The sequence below is a fragment of the Neopsephotus bourkii genome, unplaced genomic scaffold, assembly GCF_033783945.1.
Source record: "Neopsephotus bourkii isolate Nb327-2 ecotype Australia unplaced genomic scaffold, CSIRO-AGI_Nbou_v1 NB_1331, whole genome shotgun sequence".
NCBI classification, from domain to species: domain Eukaryota; kingdom Metazoa; phylum Chordata; class Aves; order Psittaciformes; family Psittacidae; genus Neopsephotus; species Neopsephotus bourkii.
In genome coordinates this window covers 303,053-329,980 of record NW_026901811.1, presented here as the reverse complement: position 1 = coordinate 329,980, position 26,928 = coordinate 303,053, and the positions used below count along the sequence as shown (strand labels likewise).

General features: G+C 43.9%; 2 protein-coding genes across 6 annotated transcripts in view; both read left to right on the top strand.

The window, feature by feature from the left end:
* The window catches only part of LRRC7 (leucine rich repeat containing 7), a 402,104-nt gene that overhangs the window by 190,006 nt on the left and 185,170 nt on the right, over positions 1-26,928 (top strand). The window lies entirely within an intron of this gene.
* SRSF11 (serine and arginine rich splicing factor 11) lies at positions 1,588-22,731 on the top strand. 5 transcript variants are annotated; one of them, XM_061366402.1, is made up of 13 exons: positions 1,588-1,700; positions 1,841-1,978; positions 8,051-8,184; positions 12,154-12,263; positions 14,214-14,306; positions 15,862-15,911; positions 17,013-17,140; positions 18,115-18,196; positions 19,320-19,451; positions 19,996-20,085; positions 20,647-20,742; positions 21,190-21,328; positions 21,438-22,731. In XM_061366402.1, the coding sequence occupies exons 2-13, from the start codon at positions 1,851-1,853 to the stop codon at positions 21,633-21,635; spliced, it is 1,380 nt and encodes a 459-aa protein (XP_061222386.1). In that variant the 5' UTR covers positions 1,588-1,700; positions 1,841-1,850; the 3' UTR covers positions 21,636-22,731. The 5 variants fall into 5 exon arrangements, with proteins under 5 accessions (XP_061222386.1, XP_061222389.1, XP_061222388.1 ...); XM_061366404.1 differs by lacking the exon at positions 1,588-1,700 and having other exon boundaries at positions 1,745-1,978; positions 21,441-22,731; XM_061366407.1 differs by lacking the exons at positions 1,588-1,700; positions 1,841-1,978 and adding an exon at positions 11,740-11,856.

The window sequence follows — 26,928 nt, the reverse complement described above, 5'->3', positions numbered from 1 at the left end:
ACTGCTGGAACAAGTCCAGAGGAGGCCACGAGGATGATCAGGGGCTGGAGCACCTCCTGTATGAAGACAGGCTGAGAAAGTTGGGGCTGTTCAGCCTGGAGAAGAGAAGGCTGCGTGGAGACCTCAGAGCAGCTTCCAGTATCTGAAGGGGGCATATAGGGATGCTGGGGAGGGACTCTTCATTAGGGGCTGTAGTGACAGGACAAGGGGTAACGGGTTAAAACTTGAACAGGGGAAGTTTAAATTGGATGTAAGGAGGAAATTCTTTCCTGTTAGGGTGGTTGAAACTGATGTGGCCTATTGTGTACAAGGGGATTAGACAAAATGTACAGGGGGGTTGTACAAGGGGGTACTGCTTAAGTTATAGCTGGCTTGACAAGCTTAGCAGATGCCTTATCAGGCAGTACCAGGACAGAACCTAATGAAGAGAACAGCTCATTAAACCAGTTGGACATAGACCAGACTCATCCAGCTCCTAGAGAGCATGCGTGAGGACCAGAGGTAAAAAGTACAAGCCTGAGGAAGACTCGTTTACTTCATCTGAAGACCCCTACCCAAGACCAGCAGGAGGCACTGCGCATGCGTGGAGCGCCTTTTAGCTCATTCTAATACGAAGCGGGGATAGAATATAAATATGCATAGGCGTATTGTGCGACCTAATACATATGTATGACTTTATAGGATAAATGTAGAAGGAAAACGGCACTGAGGTACGCATGCCTTTTGGAGAACCAATCCCCCGTGCGCCTTCAGCTGAATAAAGCATACCTACTTTACAACTGTAACGAGTTGTGAAGTCTATTCTGCTATCAGTGGTGAGGCACTGGAATGGGTGCCCAGGGAGGTTGTGAATGCTCCATCCCTGGCAGTGTTCAAGGCCAGGTTGGACGAAGCCTTGGATGAGATGCTTCAGTGTGAGGTGTCCCTGCCAATGGCAGGGGGGTTGGAAGTGGATGATCTTAAAGTTATTTCCAACGCTAACTATTCTATGATTCTACGGAAAGCGGGGAAGTGAGAGAGTGATGGCATGATTTACAGCTGAGCTTAAACCACGACAGTGAGCTTTAAGCTCCCTTCCAACCCAAACCATTCCATGGTTCTATGATTGTTTTATTTACAGTATGTTGCCAGAGCAGAACACAGAGCACTTGAAGCACATTCATCTCAGTGAAGCCAGGCAACAAAACACCTATTCCACTCATCTCTATGTGAATACAGTTCATGTAGCGATTAACCTAGCCTGTCAAAGTCATGTCAGTTTTAAGCTCCCAACTCTGAAGGAACAAGCAGCGTTACCAAGCCCATCTGGAACACCTTGTACAGTGCACTGTTAGCAACACAGCAGGCTCCGAGACGTACCAGCTTCTCTGAGGACTAACCCGGAGCGCTCTGGACGCCGGGGAACCATCTGGATGAGCTGTTGTGCTACAGGCACATGGGACAGGCGGTGCTGAACGCTCCCTGTCCCCGTAAGAGCCCAACGCTCCATCAGAGCCGCTGAGGTAACCACCGTTCCCGCCGGCCGCCGCCACCGCTCTGCGCATGCGTCCTCCCGCCCCGCGCGCTCCCGAGGGAGGCCGGGGACACGCGCCTGCGCGGTGGGGCTGCGCACGGCGCGGGCCGGGGCAGTGCGCCTGCGCGGTGGGGCGTGGGGGGAGCCGCGACGGTGCATTGTGGGATACTGCGGCCCAGGCAGGCTGGTGAGGCGGCGGCGGGTCCTGTGCGGCGGTGGCGGGGCAGGGCCGGGCCAGGTCGGACTCGGGGCGCGGCAGCGACCGGCTGCTCGGGCATAACGCGCTCTTCCCCTTTCTTCTTTTCCCCATCCCCGCTGTGTCTGCAGCGGCGGCGCGATGGCTTCCAGCAGCGGCACCGACGTGATCCAGGTCACTAACGTCTCCCCCAGCGCTAGCTCCGAGCAGATGCGGACGCTCTTCGGCTTCCTCGGGAAGATCGAGGAGCTGCGCCTCTTTCCTCCCGAGTGAGTGCGGGCCTTCCCCTCCTTCCTTCCCCGGCGGGAGCAGGCCTCTTCCTCCGCCTCCTCGCGGCCTGGCCGCCGCCTCCGCCCTCCCCTCCCCCAGCGCAGGCCAGCGCCCGCCTCCCTTCCCCATGGCGGCCGGCAGCGGGGCTCGTCGCGCCGCGGCTGCCGGCCCCCGGGCGGAGAGAGCCCGCCTCGGCCCGCGCTGTGAGCGCTCTTGCCCCCCTACAACTTGCGGGGCACTAGTGGGGGTTGTGTTCTTACCACGACTATGATTATTCACCTAATGCGTTGGGTACGTGTGTGGGGAGAAAGCAGTACTTTACATATGTCGTTCCGGGCGGGATTCTCCCTGCCACGTGCCGATTGCTCTCTAGGAGCTGTGCTTTTCTTTTCTGGCCAGCCAACCCCTGCGGCCTGCTTAACTTCCACGGCCGTTTATAGGCAGTTGGCCATAAACCTACTTTTTTAGATACAGAAATGTGCCTTCCTTGCAAAGAATTCCGTGCAAAGTGGGCAGGTAATCACTAATATACAAATAATGCACATTTATTATGTTTATTAGGCGTTAACATTGGTTTTGGTCATGTCAGTCTCATGTGGTTTACAGACCTTAATGTTATATATTGATCTTTTGTATATGTATTATGCCATGATGAGTGAGCATTGAGTGGAGAAAAATCGAACAAGGAAGCAGTCAATTATTTTAACACCTAAAACTATTTGGAGTTTTTATTGGGGGGGGGGGGTGGAAGCTAGTGCTAAGCTTTGTTTTCTTCATCACTGAGCTTCAGTCCCTTCCAGCACAAGCCCAGGGAGGCTCACCCATCCTGCTAGCTGGTTATGTACGCACATTTTGAGGCAGCATTTCTGGTGTTGTGGCAGTTTTGCACTTTGGGTTGGATTTTGGTGGTTTCACATTGGAAATTGAAGCATGGAAGGAAATGGAATCTATATGTGACTGAAATGGAGGGACACGTACAGACATGAGAGTTGTGATACTAGCTGGGATAACTTAAATGGGAGAACTGTCAATGCTTGGCAGCCAGCAAAGTAATTAATCTTTAAACAGATGCAGTTACTTGATGTGCTGCTCTCTATTTTAAGGAATGTTGTTCTAGGTCAATTCTGTTTCTGAAATGTTGTAGTTGTAGATACATACTAATCAGTCTGTTGAAAGATTACTTTTGTAGTATTGGAATGAAGTGCTCTACAGAAAAATCCCCATATCCAAAGCTCTCCTCCTACCATGCCTCAGACTGTCTGTACGTTCTTAGTCTGTCTCCTTTGCACGAATGTGTAATGAAACCCCAGCCCCCCGGGGCCCTGCTCAGTGCAGGTGATGAATCTGTTGTGGCCTGTGTACTGGAGAGAAGCCTGTGATGGATGGATGTGTTGTAGAGATGGGTTATGGGATGAGAAGAGATGGTTATACCCCTGTAGCTGTAATGCTTGATACTAGCAGATACCAGTCTTTAGGCAAACTTGCTGGTTTATATAGAAAAATACCAGCTGGCTGCCTTATAGCTGTGTTGGTGGAGGCGGTTTGCCAAGGGAGAAAAGGCAGCAAGATGCAAATAACTCCATTAAGCCAGGTGCCAGATACCTCAAATTGGGTGACCAGAAATTACTTGAAATATTTGGTCTTTTGTATTGCAAAGTCCTGAATGAGAGAGGAAGATGATACTTATTTATCTTGTAGGGATATTGTAAAGATTCCTTAGTAAAGTTACAACTACAGGAAAGCCACTGAAGAACTCAATATGGAGCAGGAAATACAGTGCAACTAAATAGGCCTTGCACAAAAGATGGAGAAAATACTGAATAGCTGTTGAAGTGAACATTATCATATATCTTCATTGCAGAATGTATGTCTTGGTGGAAAAATAGCATTTCTGAAAACCATATATAAAGATTGTGCATCTGATCCTGGGCCAGGCACTTTTTTGGGGCTGGCGTTAATTTTTAATCTTGTTTTTTTTAAGGAGGTTTTGTGTCATTTCCTTTGTGTTGCTGTCCATATGGAAATGCCAGGGGCACCTCTAGACCCACAGTGGGTTTTGACTGAGGTGCTCAGGGATCTGAATTTGGGATGCTTTACAGTCTCTGATTTAATTTCATACCGAAGAGGGCTGTATTTTTAATAGTGGCAGGTTCTTTTATCTGTTTCTCATAAAGCCTTTTTTTTATTCCTTCTCCTTTAAACTTCAAGTCCTGACATTACCCTGCCCTTGGTATTCATCTTTCTTTTTTTGGGGGCGGGGGGGGTGTTACACGATATAAACTATAAATTCTCTCCATAGTCTAAATCAGTGTCCCAGGTTATAGCGGGATTCTTCTTTGCTGCCGTGTATCTGAGTAACCGGTGCTATTGCTTTACTTCTTTATTTTATCTTTCTCTTGGTCAGTCTGATTCTGCTGTCCCCTGTAGAAGTTCCTTATTCTCCTGGCCTTCCAGATCAGATATGACTTCCTGAGCTTGTCTATGTTTCTCTTTCTCTCCCCTCATCCATCTTATTCCAGTTTATCTAATCAGTCATTACACACTTTATGTACACCTTAGCTTCCTGTCACACATTTAATTGACAGCCAGCTCTGTGACTTCTTCCATTTTTCATCGTCAAGACCTTTCTTCCCTGCATCTTCTGCTTTTTCGTGACTCAGTTGCCTGGTTCCTGTCCTTATTGAGTTCCATATGGCTCATCTTCCGTGGTAGGCGGAATGGAAGAGTGGAAGGTATGGATTTTTGAGAGTGTGGGGTTTTTTCCTCTTAAAGCAGTGTATGTATACACACATATATACATAAACTATTTTCTGTTTAGCATATTTTCCTAGTTTCAGCTGTAACAGTTATTTTTCTCCTTCCTAGTAGCTGATGCAGTGCTGTGTTTTTGACTTCAGTCTGGTAGCACACCGATGTTTTAATTGTTGCTCAGTAGCACTTACCTTGACGAAGGACTTTTCGGTCTCATGCTCTGCCAGTAAGGAGGGGCACAAGAAGCTGTGAGGAAGCAGAGACAGGACACCTGACCCAAACTAGCCAAAGGGGTATTCCACAGCACATCATGCCCAGTATAGAAGCTTGGTGGAGTCACCTAGAAGGGACTGATTGCTGCTTGGATCAGGCTGGGTAGTGGTTGGTGGGTGGTAAGAAATTGTATTGTGCATCGCTTGTGTTTTTTGTTGGATTTTCCCCCCCCCTTCCCTTATCATTATTAGTAGTAGTTTTGCATTATACTTTAGTTATTGGACTGTTCTTATCTCAACCTGTGGGGTTTACATTCTTTCCATTCTCCTCCCCATACAGCCCAGTCCACTAGACCAGGTTGCTCCAAGCTTCATCCAACCTGGCCTTGAACGCTGCTTCCCAAGATCTTTTGCCTTGTCTAAAACTGCTGATGAAAGTTACACGAGGACTCTTCTCAGAATACTGGCATTACTTGCAATTGCCACATGTAGTTAGTCTGCTGAGAAAAGGGGGACAATTTCTGTTGCTGAGTGAAGCACATGGGGTGGGGGTTTATTGAGTTTCTGTGTTGTTGTTTTCCATCCAATCAACATGGTGATAATGGAAGAACCTCTCTTGCATGGACAGGCTTTTCACTCCAGCCTGGTTCTAGCCTGATTTTATTTAAGTAGTAGTGTTTATGTATTGGCTGAAATATCACTTAACACAGATATAAGGAGCTGGTTGCAATATGAGGAGTGAGTAGTTAGAGATTATAGGGCGAAGACCAGGCTTCCCTGTGTGTCAGCTGTATTTCAGCATCTCCTGTACTTCAGGGTTAGTACCTTGCTCAGACACAAACCCCAGTAAATTGTATGCCTCAGCATTCAGAGGCATGGTACCTGAGAGAGAATTACTGTATTTTTACTCTCTGGTGAATTAGAATAATGATGGCCTTTTTTTGGTAACTGCTGAGAACATTCTGTTCTGCTGAATTTCACTCAGCCACAGCTTGGATTTTTGAGTGACTGAAAATACATTTATAAAAATGAAATGCAGTGATTTATATTAAATGTCAGGCTGCATAAGCATAGCCTTGTGCGTGTTCAGTTGGGTTTGTATGTTCAGCTGGCTGTATAGGTTAGTACCTGGTAGTACTTGTGTCTACAAACAGCATCTACTCTGTTACAACAGACATTTTAAGAATGTTGAAAATATTGTACTGCGTTTATGTAATGAATTGGGGTTTTAGACCTTAGATTAAGACATAATTCAGATATACTGTAACTCTTTGATTTATTTTGTTTTCAAATTTTACTACTGTGATTCTGTTAAACTCTCCTAATGCTTCTTTGGTTTTTATGCAGATGGTTAAGAAGAGGCACCATTTTGGCAAGTTGCTGTGTATTTATGGATACAAAAGAGCTAATAGTTTCCATTTGTCTCTCTTTGTGCCATTTATCACTATAATGTTACTTTCCAGTTTATTAACTCTGCAAGATGTTGGATGAGATGGATGTTTCTAATTTTAAGATTTTCAAAGCTGCCATACACTGGCTCCAGTCTAGTTTTTCACATCTGGTTAAAGTACATTAAAGTGATCTGGTAGACATTGAGGGCAGGTCTTGAGTTTGTGTAACTTGTACGTTGGGCTTGAGCCTATGGTGGTGAAGCTTAGAGAGGTTTTGGCATTTGTACTAGCAAAAATAGATCTTGGATATCTTTCTTGTTGATGTTGAAGTCATTCTCCTGAATTCTGACAACTCTCTCCCTGCTTTTAGTCCTAAAGACTCGATTGAGGTTCTTCAACCTTAGTTGGTAACATTGTTTTGGCAGTGGCTGCAGTTTGAAGAGCTAGTTTTGTAACTGCTTCTGGGAATCTATTTAGCAAAGGGAGATCTTTGTCATGAAGATTAGTGACTTTTTCAGAGCTACTTCTTTAGGCTAATTTGTACCTCTGTCACCTGAGGGCAGCCCTGAACAGTGCATGTATCCTGAACTCTGTAAACTAAGGTCTTAGGACTTGCTGCAACTTTCAGTGCCTGCCCTGTACCTTCTGGAGGCAGCTTTTAACTCCTCTGCTACAAAGTTGTGTCTATGTAACAATTTGTCTTGCTGTGTTTTAGTTTATATGTCTGATTAAAGCAAAATTTGCACCATTTTAGGGATATATGGACTTTGAAACCTATTTTGGACCTTTACCAGGTTGATTTCTGCCTCTGATTTGGAGGGTTTGGTTTCAGGAAAGGAGGGTTAGGGGTTCACAGTTGTGTCCTACAATTCTCTCCTATTGTGCAGAAAGTAGATATTTCTGGGTTATTTTCAAGTAGCTCGGAACCTTTGTGTTCTCTTTTGGATTTTCCATGTTTGGGGATGTCTTACACAGCTCTTCTGACAAGACACTTGTTTTGAGCTGTGAAGTAGGTACAAACTTGTCTCTTGTAAGGAACAGGCCTCTGTCTTGTAAAGAGGTTTCTACAGAGCTGCTTGAACTTCTTTGTGTTTAGTTCTGTTACTGCTGAATGACAGACATGTGCTACATCCCTTCAGAATGAACTTGGCAGTTTCTCTTGTGTGAGAAGCAGCATGAAAAAGTTTGGTCTATGAGCTTTTATGAAAATGTGTTGATAAGTAAAATCATAGTGGTTTTTAAATCATTGCCCTCTTTGTTTCATCATTTACCTTAATGAATAATTTGAGGCTTAAAGCAGAGTGTAAACCCACTGGTTTTGTTCAGTGGTATAGATAGTGTAAGTTGGTTTACCTTTCTTGAGCAAAGTTTTCCTTTGTCTCCTTCCCTTCTCACAGACAGGTCATGAAAACTAATTTGCGTTTAGGTGACCAGTCACAGATGCATTGTGCACAGTATTAATGTCCAGTTACAAGTGAGGCAGTGAAAATGTTCCTGCAATTTTTCAGTGAGTTGGCTTCATGCAGTGTAATTTTATATCTGTGGTCAATCAAAATGATGCTTGGTACAAAACCTGAAGTTGTATTCTTGCATAGAGAAGTGCTCCGTGGTCCTTTGTGACTTCCTGGATTGGTCAAAGTGGGGAGACAGTAGAGGTTACAAGCTTCATACTGTCAGATTTGCTTCCACCTCAGTAACTGGTTTCCTTCTCTTGCAGTGATTCTCCTTTGCCTGTGTCATCACGTGTGTGTTTTGTAAAGTTCCATGACCCGGACTCGGCAGTTGTGGCGCAGCACCTGACAAACACTGTATTCGTTGACAGAGCCTTGATAGTCGTACCATATGCAGAAGGTTTGTGACTTGTTTAATGGCCTATGAAGCCCCTGTATGGGGGCATTTTATTCCAGTATAGTTCACAAAAATGAGGATTAGTAAAATGCAAAACATAAAAGATAATTAATGTTTGAAACCCTTGGTATATTGCCATTGGCCCATGGATTAAATAGTTGTTTTTAATTTAATGACACTGAATGAAAGTGGAAAGTTTAACTCTGAACTGCTTTTGTGTGTCTTTAAGTTTAGAACGTGAACGTTTTAGGCAGAATTTTTTGCAAATTTTGCTCTTTATCAGTCTCAATGAGACATTTCCCTAAACAGACTTTCACAAACAGGTCCCTGTTATAAGGAAATTTTGCCTTAATAATTATTTGCCACTTTCACATAGATATAAATCTCTTCATGAGAATGGCTTCTCCCTCCATGAGAGTGCATGGGAGAGTAGAGCAATGTTTCTCTGAGATACTCTGCCACTGCATTTATTTGGGAACTTCCCTGAAAAGGCACTCACTCTCCTTATAAGTCCAGTATACCAAGGGTTTGAATAATTATGGTGTAATTTGAAATTAGATCTCCAAGAAGTGCCAAATGGGCACTGGGACTAGTTTTTTTATTCCAAGTTTTCTTGTTCATCCTTGATATATTTTATAGAATTTCACTAAATAATAAACTCTTCTCTCTGTTATTTGTGTGTGTGATTTTTGTAGTGGAGAAGGCAAATGCAAAGCCCTTCCAGATGACTGAAAAACAGTGGGTCCTCTGCAGCTACAGGGGATTCTAGACATTAACTAAAGGCCAGCAAGCACTCAAGTCCCCAAGTGTTTTCCTGGTGTAACCACTTGTTAACTACATTTTCTCTTCTTCTTTTTATTTTTACGTTTTAGGGTGTTACAGTAATTTGAAAGGCAATGAGCAGGGTTTTTGGAACTTACCTTAAAAACAAAGTGCTGAGAAGACACCTCTTCTTGCAGAAGTCTTATTAAACTCTTCTAGACTTGCTTTAGAAGTAACTGATTTCCATTGTACTGTTTCTTGATTTACTTCTGAATTAATGGATTTTCCCTGATTGCTTGAGTTAAATAAAATCTTCTGTAGATTAAATTGTGCTACAGCAACAAATCTGGTACATGGCCTGGGTTCAGACCTATGCTCAAAGCATTGTAATGCTGTAGGGTGTCTTTTGAGGCCTGGGGAGCTGTTTTATCTTTGTAATTCCTTAAACTTAAATGTTATGGAAACTTAATTTATGTAACATAGGACTCTGCAGCATGACCTTTGGTTGAGACATGCTGCTTTTTGAGAGCACAGAACACGTTCTGAAATTACCATTGAGTTTCTGCTTTTGCTAGTTTAGGTGTAATAATGTAGTTGAAAGGCATCTTGTCCTTGTCTTTGTATTAAAACATGATATAGCAACAGTCCATTTGAGTCAGAACTGAAACAATCACCAAGGCCCGTGGTGCAGAACATTAGTGTTTTAACTTGACCAATAAGGATAAAACCAGTCTGACTTTGTCCATCGTGCTCGATGGCGTGTAAATCTGGCACATAGAGAAATCTGCCCAGTACTTTTGGTTCAGATTGCGTAAAGAAAATAAAGTAATGAACAAATAGAATATTTAAACGGGCCTGTTTAAATCCAGGAGCTCCTCGTGGCCTATTTCCTCTGGTGCTCTAGTGGTGCAGAATGATTTGATGTATCACAAGAGATACACTCAGCCAATAAAGTTATACCCCTTGGTTTTGTGACCATATGCTCCTGTCCATGTATTGGAGTATAGTTTTCCCTGCCAATGCAAATTGCCAGAGTCCCAATTCGACCAGCTACTTAAGCACAATACAGCAAGATTCTTAACACCATGGTGAAATTGCTCATGTGCTTAAAGCCAGGCATATGCTTAACTACTGTGCTGAACTGGGCCCTTTGATCTTCTATTTTCTGTTGTGATAATTCTGTATGAATATTGCCTGTCACTAAAGTAAATGTTTATTATCTGTTTAGCGCAATAATTATCCCCTATACCACAAGCGCACTCCAGTTTTAGCATACACAGTTTGGTGTTGGCTGTTGCTTTGTGTTATAGAACTATACACAAAGTCTACGGTAAGGTTTAGTATTTGTCATTTTCACTGTGCTATTCCTACGTTTGGAAGGAACTCTTTAAGATTAAAGGTGGCTGGGGGGGATATTTAGGTTCTTTGGTTAATGTTTGTTTCTTTTGTCTGTTTCTTTTTCTTTCATTTCTACACATTCATGCAGTATTTCATGGTTCTAACAAAGCAGCAGTATAAAAAGCTCTTGAAGCATGAAAATTAACTGGTGAGGGGCCTCATTGCTTTTTTTTTTTTGAACTGTAGTTTATTTATTTCTTAATACTTTTTAAAGAAAAACAATTAGAGGATCAGATGCATGATTTTTTAATGGATGCAGATCTTCTATGAGGTGTCTCAAGATAAGTCTGAGGGTTTATATTTAGATGCCAGAAATGTTGTAGTTGCACTAATTTGAAATGTTTAGCTGTAATTTATAAATATCCTCTGAGCCATAATTTTGCATGCAAAACTCCCCCATAATCTCTCTGTAGGTATGTTAATATATTGATGCATTAATGCCCTTTATCTAAATGACCTTTTTCCCCCCCTCTCCCTCCATAACTTTGGGTATCTAAATTGATGACCGCTCAATGACACAAGCAAGATAACAGTGCTGTGTATTATACATTTGTTTATATTATCGGCACTTCTCAGTATAGGTGGAAGGAACCATTACCTTTATTTAACAGTGGTTTTTCTTTTTTGTTGTTGTGTTTTACAGTTCTTTTCCCTGGTTCAGCCTGAACTATATACCAGGCCCTGCTGAAAATACCACCCAACAGTTTTCTTCTGCAGCTTATCCAGTTTCTCTTAAGTGCCCTGTACATATTGTATGTTTTATGATGAGATGCAGTTTCTTAATGTGTATTACAGAAACACTACTGGTATTTGCAAATATATAGTAAAATTGTTTTATTGAACTCTCATTTTGGGGGCTTGGGCACATTAACAAATTAATCCATCTGTATAGGGCTTTTGCTGTTGGATAGAATAAAAACCACCTGCATAATGACTTGTTTCATGCTAGGACCCTTAAAATTGTATGTGCAGAGCAGGCAGTAAAATAAGACACTTGTCTTAGTTGGCTGCAAGATTTTGGGCCAGAAGTTTCTTCTGAAATGGCAGTATGTAGCAGCATTCTTGGTACAATAAGCATGGCACATACTGGAACAAATGCATTTTACTGCACAGGTAAGGAATGTGCCACAATATCCTGTATGTATGCACCCATTCACCCTCAGACACACACACAGAGCGTGTATTTGAAGATCTGCAGAGCCTTTCATTTTCATTTGACAAGTCAGCAAAAGCCCTACGCTTGATTCAACCAAAAATATTTCCATACCTTCTCTTTTAAGTTTTACACAATTTATATGGTAGGTGTAAAAGCAAACTTAGTGAACTGTACCATATTATTAACCCCTAAATCAAACTTTTTTTGTCTTGTGTATCTTGATTTTTCTGTGTGCTTTATAGTGAAGCAGCCGACACGAGTCGTTGTTCATAAAACAGCTTTTGAAAGTTGAGAGCACACCCCTGGAGAACCGACTGTGCTTGCTTACGTTTGGTTCATGACTTAAAAATCGAGTACAGGTGATGAAATCTTGGCAGTGTTAACAAAAAAGTAGTGTGTATTGTGCTATTTTTTTGCTCTAGAAACTTAACCATTTGTAGAGAAAAAGGAACAGTCAAATTGTCACACATTGAAGTTGCATTCTGACAAAAAAATTTAATGATAAATATTAATAGACAACGAGCTTTGTATTTTAGCCAACATAAGTACTTTCAACAAACTCAGGTGGTGTATCAGGGAGACATTTTCTGGGTGTTTTTGTGTATTTTCTGCCTTTGAAATGGAATGCACTCTAATGCAAGGCTGTTTCTCTGCAGGAGTTATTCCTGATGAGACTAAGGCTTTGTCTCTCTTGGCACCAGCTAATGCTGTGGCAGGTCTGCTGCCTGGAGGTGGACTCCTGCCTACTCCTAACCCACTTTCTCAGGTAGGCTTCCCCTTTCCTGTCAGGCTAAAGCTAATACGAATGATTAGATGTATCCTGGTTGATTCTAACTTCTGTTGTGGTTTTTTTTCAGGATAGATAGACTGATGTAGTTAATTCCATGATTCTGTGTACTAATGCCTATTCCTAGAATGCTTTAGTTTATGTGTCTTGGATTGTTACAGCTGCCTGATGTGAATTGTGGCTAAATTATTATAGTTGGTAGATGGGATACTTTTATTTCCCTAATATGATGCTTCTGGTTTCTCAGGGCCCCTGTGTTTATATCTCTTTCTCATCCTTTTTTTTTTCCTCCATTCTGTGCTTAAAGACAGATTTGACAAGCAATAGAGATCTTGTAGGCTTTACATTTGTGAAATTCAAGGGGTTGACATGCTGTGGAGATACAATTTTCCCCTCAGCTGGAGTATTAAAGGTATTTGCTTGTTATCTAAATACACAAAAATTCATGTGGAAGATGAACCTTAAGAATAATACATCACGGAAATAGTTTCAGTCAAAGCACGTGTCTTATTAGAGACAGAAAATCAAAGTACAAGAAGCAAATTAGTAAGAATAAAGCTTCATTAATTCAAAAGTTCCCAAATCTACTTCTTCAGCTTGTGCTTATGTTTTCTTTGTGTAGCTTCTGTTAGGCTTTCCGATGGCGTGGAAGATGTATTTGACATTGAGTTGTTCAGGTCTCTTAAATCATACATGAAGGGAAAAGCCTAAAGTTTAGCTTTGAAACTCGAGGAAGGGCATGGAAGAAACAAACACCATCTTAAGGATGAGTTTCATCAAAACCTGTATATGTAAATTCGTGAAAATGATTGTTGAACCACCTTAATCTTGGTTCTGTCACCTGAATCCTAGCCTGCTCCCAATCTGCTTAATGGTAGAATCTATTTAACACATGCATTTTATGGATAATTGTGGTGCATGGTAATTTTTTTCACATACATCTTGAAAGCTGGTTATGCAGCTCCTCTTGACTGTTACTGGGAGCTGGACATCTTACTCTCACACTTCAGGGAGGAGCTTGTACAGTTGCAAGAGACCAGCTAACTGGAAAAGTCCCTGTCAGATAGGGTAAAGTTCCACTGCCTTGCTCCTGACTACATGCTCTTGCTGCTGCCTTTACACTGGCTCTGGAGCTCATCAGATTCTTCAGTGAGCTATTGTGATAATGGGATGTAGCCACAAAAGTATGTTCTCTGACTCCTCAGTGGGTTGAATTGGTTGACAAATGAGTCTCAAGTGCCAGAGCTGTCAGGAAGGAGGCAGTGAGGAGGATGCAAGGAAGGGAGAGCAAGCCCTCATAGTGACAGCACAGCGCTGGTTAACATGAGATCACCTGGGTTTAATCTCACTTTATGTTTTGATCATTTCACTACAAATGGCCAAAAATGAGGTTCTTTATGAGGCTTCTAGATTAATTTAAGGAATTCAGACCTGTACCATCATCCTACTTACTCTTCTAATAGTTTTTCAACCCATTTTCTAGTTCTAACTAGAGAAATTTGCAAATACGTAATAATATTATATTGTCTTTTAATATAAAACATGTTCATTTCAATCCTAAATTGATTTAGATCCGTGGTTGTTGGCATTGTTTCATTTTAGCACTGGAAAACAACTTCATTTTAAACTATTTCCTGACTGTACTGGAACGTTCTTTTTTACTTCCCTTGACTCACCTATTGGGATGCAGAGGAAACAGAACTTCATTTTAGAGTATTTATAGGAGCAAGAATCTTTCCTATACTAAGCTTTGGAATACCTGGATAGGGAAAACTGAAATACTCTGGCTAACCTTAGTATAATGTTTCCTGTAGCTAGAAGCCTGAGGAAACCCCAGTTCGCATTTTCACATCTCATGCTTGGGAATCTTGATCCAACAGCTTTTTATCAGTTGAATATGGCTTTGTCTAATTGCTGCCTTTGTTACAGATTGGTGCTGTTCCTTTAGCTGCTTTAGGAGCTCCTGCTCTTGATCCTGCCCTAGCTGCTCTTGGGCTTCCTGGGGCAAATTTAAACTCACAGGTATGTCCCACAGTCTTATCTTATATAGTTCAGTTATACGTGATGCCCTTAGGGTTCATCAGTATATTAAATAACAAGCTGAAGATCTGGAAATGCTATACTTAGGTTTGAAGAAGTGCTAAAAAATACTACTTTTTATGAGAGGCTTGGCTGAATGTAGTTGCACAGGCTGTGGGTTCTTTAAACTCCTTAGAATTGTTACAGAATGCAGTCTGTTTCTTGGTATAGCAGGTTTGTATATGAACACTTCTCTTTTGCTACCCTCTTCTGTTGTAAAAGTAATTTTCATTTATATCAGTTTAACAGCCACTGAAAAAATCCAGTGATGGTTTTTTCTGTTGTTTCGAATAAGTAGTATCTGTAGGAGTATCAAATTAAATGCCAGAGGGACCTAAAAAATAGTGTGGGGCTAGTAGTTAAACACTTCAAACGTGTGTCATTATCAAGCTGTGAAACTGTACTTATAGTAAATAAAGACTTTGAGTTTTTAATGTTTGTAGGTGTAGAAAATACAGAGGAGGCTTTGTTAAACTGTAGTCTTTAAAGAATAAATAAAAGCAGACTTTAAGTACTAAGTGATAGTGAGTTACATTGGGTTAATACTTAAGATATAAGAACCAAATAGTGTACAGAGAGCAAACATGTTTTACAGGTACAAGAAGTAGTAAATTTCAGTGTACAGGAAGTAGTAATAATTCAGTGCATTGCTAAGAAACAGGGGAAGTTTAGATTGGATATAAGGAAGAAATTCTTTCCTGTTAGGGTGGTGAGGCACTGGAATGGGTTGCCCAGGGAGGTTGTGAATGCTCCATCCCTGGCAGTGTTCAAGGCCAGGTTGGACAGAGCCTTGGGTGAGATGGTTTAGTGTGAGGTGTCCCTGCCCATGGCAGGGGAGTTGGACCTGGATGATCTTAAGGTCCTTTCCAACCCCAACTGTCCTGTGATTCTGTGATTCTATGATTTAGCATTGTCTTTATGCATGCCATGTATAGTAACAAGCAAATATGGTGATAATGAAATAAAAAATGAAAAAAAAGCATTCTAAATGCCTATTAGGAAAATACAACTGGTATGAGGAAGGGTTGTTTCCCTTGTTCATTAAGCAGCTGAATGTAACAAAAGTGGGTTCAATGCAAGGCAGCTTCCATACGAAGAAATTAGTGGGGACTAAACATGTTGTTACAATACCATTGGTACAGGAAGTGACCAATTGTCATAGAATTTTTAGATCAAAGAACATTTTGCTTATAAATGACACTGGGGTCTTCCCATGGACAGGCGAGTTTGTTCTTTAATGAGATCTCCATTCTCTTGAAGTAACCGAGAAATAATTCGTAAATACCAGGGGTGCATTTTTATTTTCAGGTGCTTTGATTCTATCCAGGAACTTTTTTGTCTGGAACTTGTTTGGGGAGTATTTTGGTTTGGTTTCTTTATCTATAGAGACCTCTTGCTTTAGCTGCTGCTAAGGGTACATTCAGGCAAGATGATCCTCTTAAGCACACGCATCTTCTTCCAACATGGTTTTAACTGTTGTTTTTGTTTCTCCTCACAGTCTCTCGCAGCAGATCAACTCCTAAAACTTATGAGCACAGTGGACCCAAAGTAAGCATCAGTGTTTACGAATCTTTGTATTGCAGTGCACTGGATCTTAGGAATGTCTTTTGTGATTCAGTATCCAGTCTTTGTCCTGCTGGATCTAATTAAGGTTGGAGAAAACTCGTGACTTGGGGATCTTGTGCAGACTCTTGTCTGTGGTAGAGAGAAGAGGGGGAGGAAATGATTCAGCCTTGCATCCATGGAATGATGCCGATTAATATGCCAGAGAAAAAAGCTGTTAGACAAATGAGTAGATGAGAAAAGTTCTAAAAGCAAAGAAGCCAAATCTGCCTCAGAAAGCCCTGGTACTGCAAATTGCAGGGAGCTTTTGGAAAGAAGTGTTTCAACTCTCAGCTTCAGCAAGTACTGCTTGCCTTGCTGCTCTGTTAGCTAAACAACTTCTAGCCCTGTTTGGCTGTTCAGTGTTTTTAAATTATCAGAGCCATCTCATCTAAACCAGGAGATAAAGCTATGTATCATCCAGCCCAAACCATTCTCTGACACGATTCTGTGATAGGTGACCCATCTTCTTTTTTTAATACTGTTCTGGCATATTATTCCCTATTGTAAATTGATACTTCTGTAAGCAGAGATTGCATAGCTGATTGAGCAAAACAGTTAACAAAGATAATGGATTAGATATACCCAGTACACCTGACTTCAAAGCCACCTTGCAGAACACATCTTCCGAATTGCAGATTTCATCACTGTAGACTTCCCGGTGTGGCTTATGAAAATGGAAGCTGACTTTCTGCTGTGTTATACACTGTTACCCATGGAGTTGGTCTTTCAGGTGTTAAGAATTGAAATTGTGTTGTACAAGTCTTCTGAAAGGTGTCATTAGAAACTTAGAAACTGTGCAAGCCAACGCAAAGCTTCCTGCTCTTTGTGGTTGACTGGAATTCTAAGAGCCATAGGTGCTAATATCTCGTGCTGCTGTTTTCAGCACAGATACCACATCTTAGACTTATTACTCTCTTATCTAGGTGGTGACAAAGTGTGGGCAGGTACTGATTCACTTAGATCAGCCACTCTGAATAGGCTTCAGGCTGTATTTCTTGGATTCATTAATACTGAATTACTTAAATTCCTTTTTTTATTTCCCAGGTTGAACCATGTAGCTGCAGGTCTTGTTTCCCCAAGTCTGAAATCAGATACCTCCAGTAAAGAAATAGAAGAAGCTATGAAAAGAGTACGAGAAGCACAGTCATTAATTTCTGCTGCTATTGAGCCAGGTAATTCTAAATACCTCATTTACTTCAAGAGGCAGTTTTGATGTAGTATATGATAAAAGCTCATGGTCTGCAAAATATTGGCTTAATGCTTTCATGTTCTATGACTTAATGTATGGCTGACAGGTTTTTAATTGTCCTACAATGGGAATGCTGCATGTGTCCTGCCGAATGTTGCAGGGAATTAAGGGTCTCTTGGTTTTTTCCCCAAATTCCCTTCGTCTGAAGATGGAAAAAGGCTTGAGCTTCCCCTGGTGGAAGTTCATAGTGCCAGCTCTGAGACTTCATTGGAAACAGCAAGTGACTTAACCACTTGGCATCCTGGTGGTTCTTGTGCTTGGGGATGATGTCCTTTCTTTAACTCCTGATCTGTGGAAGTTTGTAAATGATTCTTTTTTTCTGTAGCTGATTTCAGTAGATTTTATTTTAGAACAAGATGCAGCAGTTCATCCACAAATGTCAGACCCACCAGATCTGAGAAGCAGGAACTTGAAACACTGAAAATACAGTTTTCCAGCCGCTGTTTGCTTTCAGGAAAGAACAGAGCTCCTGTTCTATTACACCAGAAAACTGTGCTGATCGCTTTGTTTGAGGCTTTCTGTGGGAAGTTCGGAACAGTGATTTGAGAGGTTGTTTAGCCCTTCGCAAAGTGGCAGATTCTGAGATCTTACCAAGGCTTTTCATTGTCCTGCAGCAATTCTTACCTTTCAACTGTTAAATTAAACATCTTCTGAATTTTGGCTTCTTCATTTTTGCATAAAGCATTATGTTGGTTTTATGTCACACACATCTTTATCTGTGAATTCTTTGTGTTGTCTTCTGAGGAAAAGGATAGATAAGCCTTACTTTCAAAATATTCCTTATGTTTATCTTGGTTATTTGTATGGCATGAAGCTCAATTTGTTCTTTTATAAAATCACTTTGAATACTGAAATAACACTGTGGTTTTTACTTTGCTTTCCCTTTTTAACCTCCAGACAAAAAAGATGAAAAACGAAGGCATTCAAGGTCGAGGTCACGCTCACGGAGGAGGAGGACACCTTCTTCATCTAGACACAGGTAGTCAGCTTGTTTGCCTTATAAAAACCCCACATGGCTGAAATAGTGCCTTCAAAAATCCTTCTTGGAAAGTGACACTTCACTCCTCGAGGCTGCCAGAGGGTTAGAGAAAGCTGAGGCCATGATCTGGCTAGACTGTAGTGTGCGATGGAGGCCAGCCTCTGGTTTTATAGGGAGGGTGGGAGAGAGCTGATGGCAAAAAATACCTCAAAAGTACCTGAAACTACTGCAGAAGGACCTTCAGGACACCGTGCAATGCTTGGACTTATTTTGTTTAGCAATGAGTGGCTGCTTGTATTAGATAAGAAACACCACAGCCCAGAGCCTTGGCTTTACACAGCCTTCACTAGTGTGAACACCTAAGCTGTTGTCCTTAAACCTCTGCTCTGTCTTCAGTCTCTTTCCAGTGTGCTCATGTGGTAGTTATAATTTGTCTTAAAACCAAGTCCTAGGAGGCTTCTCTGAGCACTGTTTTTAGGTACATAGATGTTACTTGCTGGGCTGTTTGGTTTTAGTATGTGCAGCACATTCACCTTAGTGGAAGCGTGTGACTAAAGTTTTCCCAGGGTTTTGTAGATTATGATTTACTTGGAGATCAGGACTGTTCAGGTGCTCTGACTAGAGATCTTAACAGTGTTCTGATACCCAGACTAGAAGACATATGGCTCATTTATGCTGTTGGCTTGTCAGCTCCAATCAGGCAGCACATGCCAGCGGCCTGTGCAAAGCCATTCTAACCATGGCTTTCCCATCTGTACTTTGCTATTTGCATATTCAGTAACTGGCTTGTGTTTGGTTTGGTGTTCTGAAACTTTGTTCACATTTCAACACAACAGACCAGTTTTCCTCTAGAATAGGCCTGATATTTTCTTACAAGAAGAGGAATAAGATATTTTCTTACAAGGAGGGTTAAAAAGAGATGATTGAAGCATCGTTCTTTGCCTTTTCACATTTGTGCACTTCCTTTTTCCTTGGTGGACTCAATGCAACTCTTGCTGTTTTCTGTATTCTTTAGTCATGTATCATTACACACTATGATACTCTGAGCACCAGGGAGGTGGATTTTGAATAGTATATTAAGATTCCCTGTGTTTAATTCCCATGTACAATGTGCTGCTTGTAGACGGTCAAGAAGCAGATCAAGGAGAAGGTCCCATTCAAAGTCAAGAAGCAGGAGGCGGTCTAAAAGTCCAAGGCGAAGAAGGTCTCATTCCAGAGAGAGAAGCAGGAGGTCCAGAAGTACATCCAAAACCAGGTAGTTGCTTCAGTAAATCTGTTCTAATTGCTAGCAGTGATTTACTACATTTTGTGCTTAATTTAGGAAAAAAATAAAAAGCCCAAACAAGCAAACAAAAAACACCCACAAAAACCAACACAAGGGCAAGGTTAAAGGCACAGTCTCTTGTGATGCCTTACAGACTAATAACAGACCTGTACATGTGCAGCCAGTTACATAAAAACACATAACCTGCTTTTCCTGAGAGTCAGCAGATGCAGCAGGCATCAGCCGGATCCCTCAGTAGCTGCCTCTGGAAAGCAGGAGCTGTGAGCATCTGGGCTTGCAGATTCTTTTGCTGTTCATACACAGAAGCTGTAAGAGCTATGATCTTATTTAGCTGTAGGTTACTAATCTGTGTTGTCATCATTGTAATGTGACTGGCCTCAGAAATACTAAACCATGTACACTATCCCATGTTGTTATCACGTCCGCATTTGTTTTCCTACATAGCAAAAGGAGGGGCTGCTACTTGAATAGTTTGACAATGACTTAAACTTTAAAATCTGTATTTTACTAAAAGGGATAAAAAGAAGGAAGAGAAAGAAAAGAAACGTTCTAAAACTCCCCCCAAAAGCTACAGCACAACCAGACGGTCAAGAAGCACAAGCAGGTACAGTGACACGACAGCTTTCCTTGCTGTTTCCAGCATTTTTATCCACTTTAATCAAAAGACCATTATTGTGAGTAGCAGGATGAGGATTCTGCTGTGGGTCCATTGGGTGTTTGCACAAATGCACACGTGCTCTCTACCCATGTTGATAAGATGATTTCTTTTTTCCCTAATACTGACTGTAGTTTTCTGGAGGTGCTGTTTGGGCTTAGAACAGTTTCTGCTCTGTATCAGAGAATGTGATTCACTGAGGTCACTGTTAAACTGTTTCCTGATTTATGGAATAAATACAAGCAAAATGTGTTCTGTTCTTTTTTTAAAACACTTCCAAAAATAGCTTGCAATAGTAACAAGGACAAACAGTCTTGTTTCTGGTTGCAAAAGGAGCCAGGGTCCCCAGTACAGTCTAAGAGATTTGTTCATGAAGATGAAGGTAGAACAGGAGATGACTTTGCTGATCAGGAGGGCTTTGCAGGGCTGCCAGGAGTAAATACCCATTATTGAACCAGAGGTGTATTTGTAGCTGTAGAGAAAAAAAGCCTTGATCTCTCTTTCCTGCAGAGAAAGACGACGCAGAAGAAGCCGGAGTGGAACACGGTCACCTAAAAAACCCAGGTCTCCTAAGAGGAAAATGTCCCGGTCCCCATCTCCAAGAAGGTCAGTTGGTCTCTTGGCTACAGCATAAAGTGGTGCCTGGGTGGGAGATTCCCCAACTGGGAACTGCAGCAGGGGAACTCCAAAAGGGAGGAATTCCAGGGGGGATGATAGGAGGTACCGAGCGTTCCCAGCCCCTTTGGCTCTGTACCATAGGGGCCAGCTGACGTCTGGGTGGGCCTGGACATTATGTGGTCCTCTCTTCCCCAGATGAGGGACTTTGAGATGCTCCATAAAATGCTGGTGTGTTGCTGTTCTTAGACTCTGCTTTTGGGTGGTTGGTTTTGCTCCAGAGCTGGGAAATGGGGCTGCTGGGTTATTTTGTGAGAGTTAACAGCGTGTTGTAGTTACACACTGCTGTTCTCCCTTTAGATTTGTAATGGACTGTGGGTGACAGCTATGGGTGGTGTGGCTGTCTCTTTAATTCTTCTCCATACTTTATCACTGTAGACATAAAAAGGAAAAGAAGAAGGATAAAGACAAGGAGAGAAGTAGAGACGAGAGGGAGCGCTCAACCAGCAAGAAGAAAAAGAGCAAAGACAAAGAGAAGGATCGAGAACGGAAATCTGAGAGCGACAAGGATGTGAAAGTATGTTTCCAAGCCTGCCCGGCTGCAGGGCCCTGCTGCAGCCCTGACCTGCAGCCAGCAGGGGCTTGGAAGGCAAGTTTTACTCTTCCTTCTTTTTCTCTCGGCAAAGCAGGTCACAAGGGATTACGATGAAGAAGAACAAGGATACGACAGCGAGAAGGAGAAGAAGGAAGACAAGAAAATGTCAGAGTCTTCCTCCCCTAAAGCAAAGGAGTCCACTGCTGATAAAGGAAGTGGGGATGCGGTGAGGGAATCCAAAGTGAATGGGGATGATCACCACGAGGAGGACATGGACATGAGTGACTGAGCTCTGCCTGTGCAGTGGCCACGGCTGCAGCTGTGCATCAGTGTCATTCCTGTGTGATTCTTTTATGCTGTACTCGTTAATCCTAAACCTCGATGTATACAGCTCTGAGCTACCCCTGGTTTGTAAATCTCCTGATACTAACTCACACGAAAGCTTGGTGGAAGGGTAACCATCCTTGTTCTGGCTGAGGGAGCGCGGAGCCAAGCCATTTCTACTAACTTGGTGATGCTTCAAGCAAAAGTAAAAAGCTGCATGCATCTACAGCAGGCATGGACTGTTTGTTGTCTGATCTCCTGTAGTAAATCAGCTCACCTCCGATAGTGTCTCTAGAATTTGATTCATTGCAGTAATAGGGAAGTAGGGGGAATGCACTGACTGCATGGGGATGGGGCAGAAACATCCTCCCTCTTGGGATGTCCTGCAGAGCGGTGCGAGGGTCCAGCACTGGGACTGCGCACACCACGGTGACAGCACAGCTGGAACCAGCGTTCTCATAGAGGTAGCTTTGGGTTCTGTTGTTTTGTTTATTTCTTAAAGCCATGGGGCTGGGGTTGGTTTTGATTTTCCCGGTGGGTTTTGTTTGGCTTTGACAAGGTTAAGATGCACTGACCTTTTTGAGGGCTTCCTTTTTAATCCCCTGTAATGGTTCTTTAGCTTTTCCTCCTGAGCCTTGGGGCAGAAATCCTCTGCTTGGCCAGCGCCCAGTGATGAAAGGTTGATTTGTGCAGTTCTCCTAAGCCAGGTTCTTTTATTTGTTACTGAGCTGAACACTTTGCAAAGAGGTAGTAGTGCATTTTAAATCAACCTTTGGATGCTTTTAAAAGCAAGTCTACTTGATAATGTACTTTTTACTTGATCTCAAGTTGTATAAACTAATACCTTTGTGTTTACTGTCACTGCAGTAGTACTCTTATGCACAGTGATTCCATGTTATCCGCAGAGTAGTTAGGCAAAGCTGTTTCCTTAGTTACAGAAGTCCAGGAGCTCTCACTTTCGTGCAGGTCAGAAGACAGAAGTAGGCCACGGTCTGTGCCATGTCCATGTACAGTTTCTGAAATTGTTTTACAGAACTTTGATAATAAAACCCTGAAACTTACCTCTGCTGCTGGTTATTTACACAGGAAAGAGCTCAGTACCAGCTCCATCTGCTCAGAACCTGGGGTAGCTCAAGGCCAGGGTGTCACACTAAAGATTTACTTGAGTGCTGAGGGGAATGAAGGGAAGGGGCTGCACCAGAGGCGGCTGACAGGAAATGTGTGTTGGTAGAAGTCTTTGTATTCTCATTGAACTATGACCATTCACCTCAGTGGAAGAGCAGCAGCCAGGGATGCAGGGGGGGCTTGTGCAGGTAAAGCTGCTGTCAGCTCAGAACTCCCTGGGTTAAAGGAGTCAGTTTGGGGATGAATTGAGAAGTGGTGCTTGAACTTTGGAAGCTGCCATATCAAGCCACCTCCTTAAACTGTCCCTTGACCCCAGGGCTGGTGGAGCTTCTCCTTGCACTGGAATGGGAATGTTTTACCAGCTTTGGTGTATTTTGTTGGTAGAGGCTTCTATAACACAGCTGGGCCCTGGCTTCAGTTCCTGGTAGGGAGAGGGGGACAGCTTGGTCAGGAAGTAAAACCAGGCACGCACCAGCTGTGTGATGACTTCAGGGAGGGTTGTTGGCATCAAGGTTTTTGTATGTGAAATTCCAGAACAGAACCCAAGACAAAGTAAATCTTGACGTGGTCCTGAGACCACGTTGCTGTGGGAGTCATTCACAAGTCAGGGCATGGAGCCCAGCATGGCACATCAAGGGCTGTGTGGAATTAAACTCATTTCTGGTTTATTGTACAGACACCCCAAGCCTGTGTTGTGCCTCTGGCCTCCCTGCAGGCAGCTTTAACCATGACGCATGCTGGGGTGGGCTGCAGTTAAAGCCCCAGCCCTGTGTTTCAGTACTTACTGCTTGTAGCTACCCCCAGAATTTCATGGCCCGTTACAGCAGCACGATGGCTGCAGCTGCAGCAGGCCCTGTACCTTTAACTGGTGGTATTTTAAGCACTGTTTTCCTCACCTTTACAATCTATTTATAAAGTCAGCAAAGCCTCAGCTAGAGGCAGACATCGTGGTGGCTGCTCTGCACGCTCAGCCTCTGATGCAGTTGAAGGTAAAAAAAACCCGAACACTAAAAACCCTTTTCAAGGCAAAATGAAACTCCTGAAGTGTCAGGTGTTGTTTTCCAAGCCATCCACAGCTCTTCTGAGAGACTGCAGAGACCAAGCCTCACACCTTGTTATTTAAAGGAGTACAGTGCTGGATTCTGGAGATACAACTGTCATTCCCTCCCTCCCAGGAGCTATTCCTGACTCCATAGCTCTCAGTGCCAGAAGCCACCATCCACATCATAGAACAGGTAGGGGTGGAAAGAACCTTAAGATCATCCAGTTCCAACCTCACACTAAACCATCTCACCCAAGGCTCTGTCCAGCCTGGCCTTTAACACCACCAGGGATGGAGCATTCACAGCTTCCCTGAGCAACCCATTCCAGTGCCTCACCACCCCCACAGTAAAGAACTTCTTCCTTAGATCCAATCTGAACTTCCCCTGTTTCAGTTTTAACCCATTACCCCTTGTCCTGTCACTACAGTCCCTAATGAAGAGTCCCTCCCCAGCATCCCTATAGGCCCCCTTCAGATACTGGAAGCTGCTCTGAGGTCTCCACGCAGCCTTCTCTTCTCCAGGCTGAACAGCCCCAACTTTCTCAGCCTATCTCCATACAGGAGGTGCTCCAGTCCCTGATCATCCTCGTGGCCTCCTCTGGACTTGTTCCAGCAGTTCCATGTCCTTTTTATGTTTAGGACACCAGAACTGCACACAGTGCTCCAGGTGAGGTCTCACGAGAGCAGAATAAAGGGGCAGGATCACCTCCTTCGCCCTGCTGGTCACACTCCTTTGGATGCAGCCCAGGATACGGTTGGTTTCTGGGCTCAAGCGCAGACTGCAGCCGGCTCATGGTCATTTTCTCATCCACCAGCACCCCCAAGTCCTTCTCCTTGGGCTGCTCTGAATCTCTCCTCTGCCCAGGCTGTAGCTGTGCCTGGGATTGCTCCGACCCAGGTGTAGGACCTTGCACTCGGCATGGTTAAACTCCATGAGGTTGGCATCAGCCCACCTTAGGTCCTTCCACTAGAGTCTGGAGTCTGGAGCTTCACAGAGGGGAAAGGGCACTTTGTAGTGAAAATGCAGGGGTTTATTGAGGTGACCAATGCAATGCCCTTGCAGCCAGAGCGGGGCTGCTCAGCCCCAGGGGCACATGGACCCTGCAGGGAGATCAGGACAGTACCGCACCAGGGAACCAAACATCAGTGCTCACACGTGGAACAGGTTCAGAATCCAACAGCGTATTTTGGTCTTTATTCTAACAAATGATACAACCAAAAGTCACGATTAGTGAAGGAAAGTTAAAAACATGGACCCGGACAGCTGGTAAAATGCAAAAAAGTGACATTTGTTTCCATGATCGTTACAAATTGTAAGGAAAAGGAAGGTGAAACTGCAGCATTACAGGAGGTTTGTTAATACAGGTTAAATAACGCAGCTCTCCTCCATGGACTACAAACCAAGAACAAAGACAGTTAAAAAACCCAGACGCTTGCTTGGACTATCAGCTCCACGCGGTGGGATCCCAGCACCCATCTCTCCAGAGGGGTTTGGAACACATCGACACACACAAACCAAGAGTAAAGTGAGTACAGTGACTGGAACAGCAGCTCCTTGGAAGGAAAAAGAAAACACATTCCCTTTGCCACCAATTAAAGCACAAGTTTGGAAGACCAGGAGAACAGTTTGGTCAAGAGAGAACCCTCGGGATGCTTCTGCCCTCGTTCCTTGTTTCTTTAGCAAAATGCATGGCTGGTTTATAATACTTGCTCAGAGAGAAACCCCGCAGCCATCAGGGAAGTGCTGAGATCAGAGCAGTGCTTGGACTCAAGGGGGCTCCCCACCAGCCCTGCTTGGAGGTTTCCATCTCCAGAGCCATCACTCGGCCCCGTGGCCGCTTCTCCTTGCACCACCCTGCACCTCAGCTGGGTGATGCTCACCAGACCCCTGTGAGTTCCCTTCTCCCCTCGTGTTAGGCCGGATGGCAGCAGGACCAGCACATCCACAAAGGTGGTTTTAAGCACCCAGGTCCTTCTCCCATTCCAGGCACCGCGTTGCAACAAGTCCCTAATCCCTGCACAAGCCCCATTAACAGGTTACAGCTGACAGGCTCCTCGTTAGGCAGTGAGAAGATACCCATTGTCCAGGGAACCAAACCTTCCCTCAGCACCCAGCGTGGCCTTAAGGGAAAGGGGAAAACCGAAAGCGCGGTTCTGCCAGCGCAATCCTGCCCGAGGGAATACATTTCCATTGGATATCCCAGCAGGAGACGGGATGAAGTGGAGGAAGCAGTGCCCACAGCACGGCTGCAGACTGGGGTTCTCTCCACCCTCCTCACCCACCCGCGGTGCTGGTGCAGGCATGTCCACACTGACAACACACACTTACTGCCAACAGCACAAGCCCCAGCAAGCAGAGCAGATCCAAGTGGAGAAATGGGCCCTACAGCCCCAGACACCGCGTCCTGAGCGTCCCCTGTGCCCGACGGTGCAGAGCTCAGCACCGGGGATGCTTCAGACACAAACCATCACCTGGAGTCAGAAGCAGAGGTACCGAGGGCAGCTGCCCGAGGCTCACTGCGTGCGCTGTCACAGGGCCCAAGCAGGCACCGAGCGCAACGTGCCTGGAGTCAGGCTGCTACAGCAGGGGAGGAAGCAGCAGCCGGGGATGCACACCATAGTAACCCAAAGGCTGCAGCCATCCGGCTCTGTGCCTGCTCTCACTCCACGTCAGAGCGAGCCCTAACAAACAGGGCAAGCACTGTAACAAGTGTCTGCACGTCTGGAAAGGTACCAGAGTTGTTCATGGTGCGATCGGGCTGGTCAAAAACCCCAAACCTGCAGCCAGAGGCCTTGCCTGGCACAGAAACCATTCCCACAGTGCAGCGGGCTCCAGGGCAGACACCACCTCCTGCTCCACCTGAGGCCATGGGGTGTCCACACGGAACCCTCCTCTCCTGGGGCTGCTCAAAGAGCTCTGTTCCTACTCTAGAGCCTGGAGCCCAGGCCGTGGCCGTCACTGCCTCACCTGCACAGCCCCAGCTCCGAATGCTCCCTCCTTTGCCAGTGAGCTCCGTGTGGCCGTTTGGAGCAACCAAAGGCACAGGACAGGCCTGGTCCCTCCCCTGCAGCCCAGGAACAGGATTCCTGC

Coding starts and splice junctions, on each gene's coding strand:
- SRSF11 (XM_061366402.1), top strand. CDS start 1,851: ATGGCTTCCAGCAGCGGCACCGACGTGATCCAGGTCACTAACGTCTCC. Junction 18,197..19,319: donor CCTTCTTCATCTAGACACAG/GTAGTCAGCTTG, acceptor TGCTGCTTGTAG/ACGGTCAAGAAGCAGATCAA. Junction 21,329..21,437: donor AGAGCGACAAGGATGTGAAA/GTATGTTTCCAA, acceptor CTCTCGGCAAAG/CAGGTCACAAGGGATTACGA.